General features: G+C 41.0%; 1 protein-coding gene across 3 annotated transcripts in view; it reads left to right on the top strand.

Moving 5' to 3' along the window:
* LOC118742405 (beta-glucuronidase-like) overlaps positions 1-2,699 on the top strand; it is an 82,832-nt gene extending 80,133 nt beyond the window's left edge. For all 3 annotated transcript variants that reach the window (XM_036474459.1, XM_036474461.1, XM_036474460.1), the window contains exons 6-10: positions 900-1,072; positions 1,154-1,297; positions 1,373-1,457; positions 1,519-1,834; positions 1,890-2,699. In XM_036474459.1, the coding sequence (XP_036330352.1) occupies positions 900-1,072; positions 1,154-1,297; positions 1,373-1,457; positions 1,519-1,834; positions 1,890-2,092 (921 nt within the window). In that variant the 3' untranslated portion in view covers positions 2,093-2,699. The remainder of the gene's footprint in view (positions 1-899; positions 1,073-1,153; positions 1,298-1,372; positions 1,458-1,518; positions 1,835-1,889) is intronic.
* Positions 2,700-10,303: the final 7,604 nt, after the last annotated feature.

Here is a 10,303-nt window from a genome sequence, read left to right on the forward strand (position 1 = left end):
TTTGCTAATTCCTGTTCGCGCAAAACTTAGTAAGTTTCTCTCTTTGGGAGAGTAAGACACCTTATTCTCTGAACTTTATTACTGGGAGTTGCATAGCGAACACTCTTAATTATTGCAAAGTCGAAATCGCGAAACACATGTTTTTTGTCTTCGAGTACTTCAAAAAACAGTATACCAGGTAAGGCTGCTTCGAAATATAATTGTAAAAACTTTTATTTTTTACTTATGGGCGGCAGTTTGGAAAAAAATATGTATATTTCCAACCCGGAGCTGCGATAGGTCTTTCATACAATTTAGTTTCGCAACATTGACACTTCGGCCAAAAATGCCAATTTGCGACGTTTCATGAATCGCACTAAAATATCTCTGGCCCGAAGGTGAATTCTCACATTCTCACTCACTCAGTGATGCCATTTGAAAGCAATAATTACATTTTATTTGCTCAAGCTAAACATTTGAAAGCATGCATGCGTAGTCGGCAGTGGCTGAGCGTGCAGTGGAGTGTGCCGTGTTCGATTTCCATCAGGCGCTTCCTAAGTTTATTTCTTTTGAACCATGAAAAAGTATCTGTGAAGTGCAGAAGGAAAGCGTATTGACGAAAAATTCAAGCAGACAAATTTCAGAAAAAACAGCTGAATACGTATCCGTTTCACAACTATTTTCGATACTTTTCTTTACATACGTTTCTGCCGCACACTTTAGTGGGAAAACGGATCGTCAAAGTATCCGAAAATGGAATCAGTAAACGGACAAAAATCCGCATTCCATCCACTTTTTTGTCCTTTTTCGGATCGGTTTTCGGATTTTTTGCTGGCTGGATAGTAGAAATTCTTTACAATACATATGCATATGTACAACTACTCCGTAATACATACCAAACAAATTTTTCTTATCAACAGATACGTGGAAAAGGACTAGATTTTGCGCTTCTAACGCGCGATATGAACTTATTAAAATGGATTGGTGCAAATGCTTATCGAACGTCGCACTATCCGTACTCTGAAGAGTCTATGCAATTTGCTGACGAAAATGGCATTATGATAATCGACGAATGTCCTAGTGTGGATACCGAGTACGTATTTTAAAATAAACTGATTCTTATAGTAGATGCTTGATTTTATACATAAGTGTTATGCCTTATGCCATAATATAGCAACTATAACCAGGCGTTATTGGACAAGCATAAGTCTGCCATGGAGCAACTCATACATCGTGATCGGAATCATCCAAGTGTGATAATGTGGTCCATAGCCAATGAACCTCGTACAAGTCCATTCCAAGCGGATTCCCACTTTCAGTAAGATTTAATTAGCTCTTTATTTATGTTATGTATGTAAGTACATGTACATGTCCATATATTTGTATTCACTAGGTTTGTGGCTAATTTCACTCGGTCACTTGATAGCACAAGGCCTGTAACAGCTGCCATTGCAGTTCCCTCGGGCAGCGATAGAGCTGTAAGTATCTCACGTGGCATATCGAAAGTTCGCCTTTTTTTTAAGAAAATATGCCCTACAGGCTAAGCATTTAGATGTAATATGTTTCAACCGCTATAACGGATGGTATAGCAATCCCGGAAAATTGGACATGATCACCACAAACGTTGTTGAAGAAGCTATTGCTTGGAACAAAAAACACAACAAGCCAGTCATGATTGGAGAATATGGTGCCGACACCATCGAAGGATTACATTTGCTTCCTGCCTACATTTGGTCAGAAGAATACCAAAACGAGTTATTCTCTAAACATTTTAAAGCCTTTGACATTCTTCGAAAAAAACAATGGTTCATTGGCGAATTCGTTTGGAATTTCGCGGACTTCAAGACAGCACAATGTACGTTGCATATTGAGCCATTTTGTTTTTAATAAAATTTATCTTTTCTCATTAGCAATAACTCGCGTAGGCGGAAATAAAAAAGGGGTTTTCACACGCAATCGTCAGCCAAAGGCCACTGCACATCTGCTCAGAAAACGGTATTTTGCCCTTGGTCGTGAACTGGATCGTTGCCATATTCCTGAGGATCTATTCCTTTACATCACTGATGCAACTTCAACCATGTCTCGTGGTAAGCGGGAAGGTTCTGATTTATAGAACATTTCTTAAATGCCTGAGTATATGTATTTAGATCCTAATTCAAGTTCAATTAAGCATTTTACTTTTTGTCTTTTGACTGGCTGATTTTTGGTACGTTACAATAGATAGACGAATTATTTTGTATTAAAAATATTTTTATACACAGGTATTAACCTCTATACTTAATATTAGACTATGAATAAAATATTCAGCGTGTATATGACTTATTGATATGCATTGTTACGAGTATTACATAGTATGGGCATATTTATGTACATACATCCAAAAACGACCAGTTAAAATATTTCTATTGGACTCAAGTTCTAAATTTTATACGTTAAAAATGTATGTATAGTACATACATCTTAAAGCGCAATAAGACTTAACTGATAATTGCATAGTTCATATGCATACATACAAAATAATAAATGGCCAACAGTAGAAATAAATATTTATAAAATAATTAAATATGTGTATGTGTATGTGTATGTAATTGTAAATTATTCACAAATGCCTTGCCTTATAATGAATCCATTTATTTAAGTATTACTGTATAATTATATGAGAGTAAAGTTATAATGAAGTTGTATAAAGTGATGAATAAAACCAAGTTATTATAGCAATATTTTCCAATACCATATAATTTTCTAACACATAAGCCATAGCCTGATCTTATAAGGTAAGTCTCTAGTCCTCTTAAATGAAGAAGCACACAGAGGGAACTCAGACGTACTTACCTCCAAGCAAACAGGCAGCCTGGAATTTACATATTTTTTTAACTTAATTATGAAAAAGCAATCGGTAAGTGCAAAGGGTTGATTAATTAATATGTACCTAAATACGTTCAAAATGTCGTGCACAGAGTACAAAATTATTGGCTCAGATTTTTTTCATCAGATCATAATTTCTGATCAGATCCTTAAGAAAATGTTTGATAATGTAGCTTTTGAACCAATTAATAAAGTGCAGGTCTGAAATTGCCAGAAAATTTCGTTGATTTTTAGCATTTTTCTTTTTGCTGACAGTGTCTTCCATATAAAAAGAATTGTCGAACATAGTTTGTATGGAAGAAACTCTCAGTAAAAACATTACCAAAAATCAACTAAAATTTAATGGGCAGCACAAACTTCATTTTCAAAATTTAAAAAAAAAAAAGTCTGATTAGAAAGTTGCGAATTTGCATGCTCTCATGTTTTAATAGGACTGTACTCGTACGCCCAACTATCTTAAGTTTTAGAAAACTTTTACTGGTTTTGCGTTCTCGTACCCAAAAAACTTGTGAAGTAGGGGAAATTGAGAGAGCAAAATGTGAAAGAGAGCTGCTGGAAAAATTTTTCCCAGCTAAAACTTGCAAGTAAGAAAATCAGCTGATCACAAACACATGTTTGTAAATAAACAAAAGAAAATATGGCCATTTTGAGTTATTTATTGCAAATTTTATTACTAATGCTAGTATACAACGAAAAAGTGAGTAAATTTAATAAGCACAACGTTTGTTGAGTTTATTTTTCGTTAATTTGCTATTAATCTCCAGTTGGTTTACTCTAGTGTGTGCTGACTATGGTTGCCGTATGACATTTTTCGTTTGTACCATAATTTTCCTTTAAACATACCAAACTAGATTTAAATGCAGCATGTTTTTTGCTGAAGTTTTCGGTTTTGGTAGGTTGATTGTTAAAATGAATTTTATAATTTTAAAGCTACATATTTAGCTATGTCTATTAAATTTATTTTGGATCAATGATGGGTGTTTGGAGGAGAAACTCTTGTTTTTGAATGCGTCACCATGTGATATCACAAGTAATTATGAGAAAAATAACTTATTCATTCCGATATAATTAATTTGTATTTTAAAAAGGTTTTTCTTATCGAAAACTATTCACTTGTATAAAATGCCAAATCGGGGGAAAATGTACCAAACAGAAAATAAATTGCCAAATTAATCACCAGTGGCAACTGTGCAAGTGATCAGCTGTTTCGAAGGTTGCAAGTTTTTGCAAATTTTGCGTTTTCGTACTTCTGTTGATATTTCGTCTCTTTGAGAGCGAATGCTGCTAACTTCTCAGAACTTTTGCTGCTGGAGAATTTTGTCCTCTCAATACGAGTACACACCTAATGTTTCTGTTTTTGTCTGTCAAAATAAAACTTTACTACATCCTTTCGCACGTAATTTTTGTCGAATCGAAAGGAAAGGGAGCGAGAGTACTGCAGCTCGGCGGTGTCGTACGAAGGCACACAAATGCTCCAGTTCTTAAAGTATACAACAGGGATCATGATACTGGTAGCAAAGGAAGAGGAATGTCTGCACCGCGATGGAAAGGCCAGGTGGAGAAGGACTTGGTTTGGATTTGGCATTTTCAATCGGCGTCAGTTTGCACGGAAGAAAATCGACTGGCGTGCTTTATTGAATTCGACCAAAATCGCTCAATCAAGAAATAGAAGTATTAAAGCAAACAAAACATTCCATTTTTTGACAAATTCTTAAAAAGGAAACACATTAAAATAAATTTTTTAGTCCTACCAAGGCATATTGAACAGGTACCTAGTATCAGCAGATAAACTAATTAATTTTTTTTTTTAACTATTTGGTCTTTAGGTTAGGTTAGGTTGTCGCGGTCGTCTATAAGACACACTTAGGCTCAGAGCCCATTGTGATGCCGCATGTGGGGTCAGCAACTCCCAATCCCTCCTAAAACCAATTTGAACTTTGAACGAATTTTAGAAGATCCCTGATTTCGACGCATCTAAGGTCCTCCAAGTCGTCGAAGAACTGCCTACCGAGAGTGGAGAGTCTTCGTCTGGATAGAGCAGGGCACTGCCACAACAGGTGCAGAATCGTTTCCTGCTCCTCTTCATCTTGACAACTTCTACAGAAGTCATGTAAACTTAGGCCAAGTCGATAGGCGTGCTTGCCAATTAGGCAGTGTCCTGTTATGACAGATACTAATAATCCAATATTGGGCTTATTTAGACTCAGTAGTAGGCCAGTGCGTTTGGCGCTGAGCACCGGCCACAATTGTGTGGCAGTTTTGCAGGTGATTTCGTCCTGCCACCTGTCGTTCGCTACCTTAGTAAGCCTCTTGGAGATAAGTAGCTCACAAGTTTGCAAGGCTATTCCTATTTCGTCGTTTATATCCTCAAATGGAAGTTTCGTGCCAGGTCGCGCCAGTTCGTCGGCTTTACAGTTCCCCTCTATGCCGAAGTGACCCGAAACCCATATCACCTTTGGACGAAATGACTCAGCCATCTCGTTAAGAGATGCGCGGCATTTCATGGCTACCATGGAGGTTGTCGACTGCTTCGTGAGGGACTTTATTGCCGCCTGGCAGTCAGTGAAGATGTAGATATCAACTTGGAATATCATATCACACTTTATCAGTTTAGTGGCTCTGTCGTTTGCCATCGTTCAGCCCGAAAAACGCTACAGTGGTCCGGGAGACGAAAGCTGAGGGAGATTCCCAGGTGATGGGAGTATAAACCTCCTCCAACCCCTCCCTCGAGCTTTGAGCCATCTGTGTATATATGGATGGACTCTCCACTACTTACACCGTCATGCTTCCACTCTTCCCTTGAGGGTAGGAGGGTCGCGAACGCTGTAGCGGGTGCAAGTTCCGGAAGTGCATAGTCCACCAATCCGGGAAAACCCGGAAACTCCGTTAGTATGCTACCGTGACCATGACTGGTATTTGACCACTTATTTAGAATGTTCATTCGAATTGCTGCACCACTTGCGACCTGTTTGGCATGTAGGTCCACCGGAAGAAAATTCAGTAGGGCATTCAGTGCCTTGGTGGTGTTGTTCCTATCGCACCAGTTATGAGTGTAGACGCAAGTCTTTGAACCTTGTCCACTTTTTTGAAGTTTACCCCTTTCCCAAGAGTGTCCCACCAGACCACTATACCGTGATAGAGAATTGGCCTAACCACCGCCGTGTATAGCCAGTGTAATATTTTGGGTTCCATCCCCCATCTTTTCCCTATTGCCCTGCTGCAGGAATACAGTGCCGCTGTTGCTTTGCGCACTCTATCTGTAACGTTGGGCCCCCAGTTTAGTTTCCTATCTACTATGAGACCTAGATATTTGGTTATGTTCCCGAGGTCAGGTATCTTGTGCTTCCTAGTGAACAGCACAAGGCCTGTTTTTTGAGGATTCACTCCCAGTCCTCGCCTGTTACACCACACCGATAGTTTGTTGAGGGATCTTTGGATCAGATCTGTCAATGTTGAGAGATGTTTACCCGAGATAGCTATTACAATATCGTCGGCGTATGCAATTATCTAACCGCCGATATCTTCAAGTTCTCAAAGAAGCTGTCTACTGCCATGTTCTACAGGAGCGGTGATATTACACCCCCCTGGGATGTACCCCTGACGGGGAACCTTTTTATTACTGATTCACCTAATCCTGCGCTTATTTCTCGACCGATTAACATTCGTTCAATAAATGAGGTTAGTGAATTGCTTTCTCTCAGATGTGTCAGAGATGAGATTATCGCTGCAGGAGATACATTGTTGACAGCACCCCCAATGTCCAGGAAGGCCGCGAGAGTGTTTTCTTTGTAATATAGTGATCTTTCGATTGTGTGCACTGTGGGATATACAATTAAGTCGTAACACTGCTTCAAAGACTGGTACGAGTATGGGTGCAATAGGTCGGCGAAAACCCTCCGGCTGAACCCTCCTCGAGGGTGCCGACTGGTAATGGGCACTACAGTTTAGGTTCTGTACGATGTCAGAATGCTGTCCAGCTAAGATCAGAAATCAGTGCTATGTGCTTAAGCTCCTCAATAGCTAAGTTATATGGAAATCTGTTTTGATCGTGGCCTATGGAGGTTAAAGTGGTCCAAAATTGTATGTGAAAAAATAAGGTCGGATTTTTAATGCCGCCACCCCCTAGGATTGTTCCATACCGAAAACAAATATGCCCCTATTTTTTATTTTGAAATAAGAAAATATTTAGGAAGTGCTCACAGCGCTCAAAGTTTGCCATGTATTTTATATGGGGAAAAAACCACTTTTCGTAGAAATGGTGTAAAATCCTTGAAAATCAATATTTTTCAATCGGAGAACTTTGCTTATCTTCAGGGGATTCCCAGTAATAATACCCAATTGTTTCTTTAACCATTTTTTCATGGTAACTATATTTTATAGGTCCTCCAAAACCCTCAGAAAATGCAATGGGGGGACCAATAAAAAATCTTTAATATTAAAAAATGGTTAAATAAACAATTGGATATTAACAGTGAAAGTCTCCTGAGGTGAACCACAGTTTTCCGGTCAAAAAATATTGATTTTCAAGAGTTTTATACCATTTCTACGAAAAATTGTTTTTTTCTCCATATAAAATACATGGAAAACTTTGAGCGCTTTGAGCACTCCCTAAATATTTTTTGATTTCAAAATAAAAAAAAATGGGTATATTTGTTTTCGGTATGGAACAATACTAGGAGATGGCGGCATTAAAATTGCGACTTTATTGTTTTTGGACCACTCTAATGGAGGTGAAAAAAACTCTGGGTTGGAACAAGGTGTTAGACGACCCGTGCTGATGTTCAGCCTGGCTGGGGACCCAGATTAAAAACTAGCCCAGTCTCGAAGGGAGTGCTCCGGATACCTGGCGACCTCCGGTTCTATCAAGCCTTACCTGCACACACGGACCTCTGTGCGGGCGGATCTTGATTGTCCGACACTGGTGGGACCAAAAGTATGAGTTCAATTTCTAAAGATACAAAAAAATCCATGGAGGACGGCCCTCCAAAAAAACTGACAGGGGTGGCTCCGATTGATGCTACAGCCTCGGGCAAGACATTGATCAGACCGCCAGTGATAGGAGGTAGAGGGGGCTTTAGCGGCAGGGCTGGTCCTAGTACGAGTAACGTAGGAGGCAGGAGGGGGGAGTGGAGGCCTGGGAAAACCGGTCTCCAACCGTTTCTCGGCTGGAGCTGCGACGTCAGCTCCGCCTAGGGAATTTAGACAACAAAATAGGCACACCTCAACCCACGGGCGGGGTGCGGCACCTGCTTCAAGGTTAAAACGGCTGGATGCTGCTGATATACCCAGCAGCTCAAAAAAGGTTGCAACTACAGGTCAGGTGGGGCCGGCTAAACATGTCCGCCCCTCGAAGCAGGCGTACTACGATAAAAAGGCGGCCATTAGGGTCGTAAATAGGCTAATGGACCTGCCGACAGAACAGCTGACGGAGGACGAACTTAAGTCGTTGGACTGGGCAAGGAGAGTGGTAGCCAGCTTGGGTAAACCGGCAGGCACTGCTCCAAAGAGGCAACGATCTGCTGAACAGGCAGGGGGGGTCGCCAAACGACAGAGAACAGGTGGCCATAAATACCCCTCCTTCAGGGATGTTGTTAACGGAGGCGGTGAGGTACTGGCCATCATTGACAGAGGGGGGGAGGAAGGGACTATCCCGAAGGAGAAATGGAGGCAGGTTGGGCAGGCTATTCTACTCCAGGTCTTAGAGGAAAACCCTGGACCCCCTCCTCTCTGCCATGATTCTGGTTGGTATCAAGGTAGGGCAAAGCTCATCGCTTGCGAGAACCATAGGTCAGCCCAGCTCTACAGGTTGGCCGTCAGCAAGGTAGGTGAGGTTTGGCCGGGAGCCAAACTCGAGGCAGTCAGCAAGGAAGAGATTCCTAGCAGACCTAGGGCTCGGGTTTGGATCCCAGCTAGACCGGCCGAGCCTGAAAAAATAGAGCGGAACTTAAGATCCTGCAATAAGGACCTGCCGACATACAATTGGAAGGTGGGGAAGATCGAAGTGCCAATAGAGAACAGAAGGAAGCTGCCCATTGCTGCATTGCCATGCGGTCTGATGTCGCCGACGCCGCTTTAGGGGTTGCACCTATTGGTGCTCCCTTGCCTCCTGGAGTGGCGGGGACGGCAGCAGGGCTAGCTTGTCCTTTGAAAGGGCTGCCCTTGCCTCCCGAAGGCCTATCTGCGAGGGTGGGTCTGCTATCAGCACCGGACAGGTTTATATCCTCGCTAGCTTGTCTGTTGATATGGCTAGACCGGTTGCCGGAAAGGGGTCTCGATGCCATTGAGGCATCGTTCCAGAGAGGGCTTGGCCACAGGCTTTGCACCCCTGGCTTGCTTGGTCTTGTCCGAGGACAGTTCAGAACTTCCTGAATGGGTGGGTCTAATTTTTTTGGGTGGAAGGGTAGGGCGAGATGGGAGAGAAGGGTTAGTAGGTAGGACGAGCATGGGGGAATCGTCGGTATGGTCCTCTCCGTGTGTATGATTGGAGGAACACGGCACCCGCAGTTACGCAGATGGGTGGTCAACCAAGCTCCACACGGAGCTTCCCGCTTGGTTCGTGCTGGCTTAAAGCCCCCCGAAGGAAGATTTAAACCACCACATGATGAGGATTTGGTCTTTAAAACGTCAAGTATTTTTTTTAAATGTCAAATAATTTTTTTTTCATTTTTTCCAAAAAATAAATTGTCAAAAAGTAAAAAGTAAAACAGCGATTTAAACCCATATTTTGGCTCGTTGGCTTATCTTAGGAGCACAAACGCTGATTACTAAGCCTTACAAGCAGTGTTGCCGTTGAGAATTTTCAGAAAGTCGCAAAAAAGGGCTAGTAAAAGAATAAATCCGTTGAATTGGAAAAGAAAATAGCGGGACAAGCTTTGCACAAAACAGGGTTGAAAGCATAAACGTAAATCTAGTTGCTGCAAGGAAAAAGTTGCAATTACTTTAAAAGTTTTAAGTGATGCATTTTTTCGTACTTGCAAGAGGAAATTTTTTTTAATAGCATGGTTCTGTTAACATTTCCTAAAAATATCTCTAAAAAGGGGCAAAAGTCGCACATAATTTTGGAAATGGGTAAAAAAATCAAAATTTTCCAAAAGTCGTGTCAAAGGGTATAGGCGCTTTAAAAGGGTAAAATTTTCCCTTTAGTCGTACAACGGTAACACTGCTTACACGGGATGGAGCCATGAACCAATTAGAACAGATCTGACCGGTTAAGAAGCAGCCATTTGTAATAGCAATTGAGAAAAAAGGGTGTGACGTTCGTATTTTGAAGTTTGCTGTTTCTGGTTTGCTTCTTTCTTTATGTGTATTTTGTCGGTGGTTTATTTCAGTGATTTTTAAGCGATTTTCAATAAATTTTTTTGTGCAAATGTAATTAAAATTAAGTGCGCGGTGATTGGATGTAAAAACACGTGCAAAAATAATAAATTGGTTAGCACAAACATGTGCTACAACATTGCCT

Source organism: Rhagoletis pomonella, unplaced genomic scaffold (genome assembly GCF_013731165.1).
Source record: "Rhagoletis pomonella isolate Grant_MI unplaced genomic scaffold, Rhpom_1.0 Rhpom_scaffold_00007, whole genome shotgun sequence".
NCBI classification, from domain to species: Eukaryota; Metazoa; Arthropoda; class Insecta; order Diptera; family Tephritidae; genus Rhagoletis; species Rhagoletis pomonella.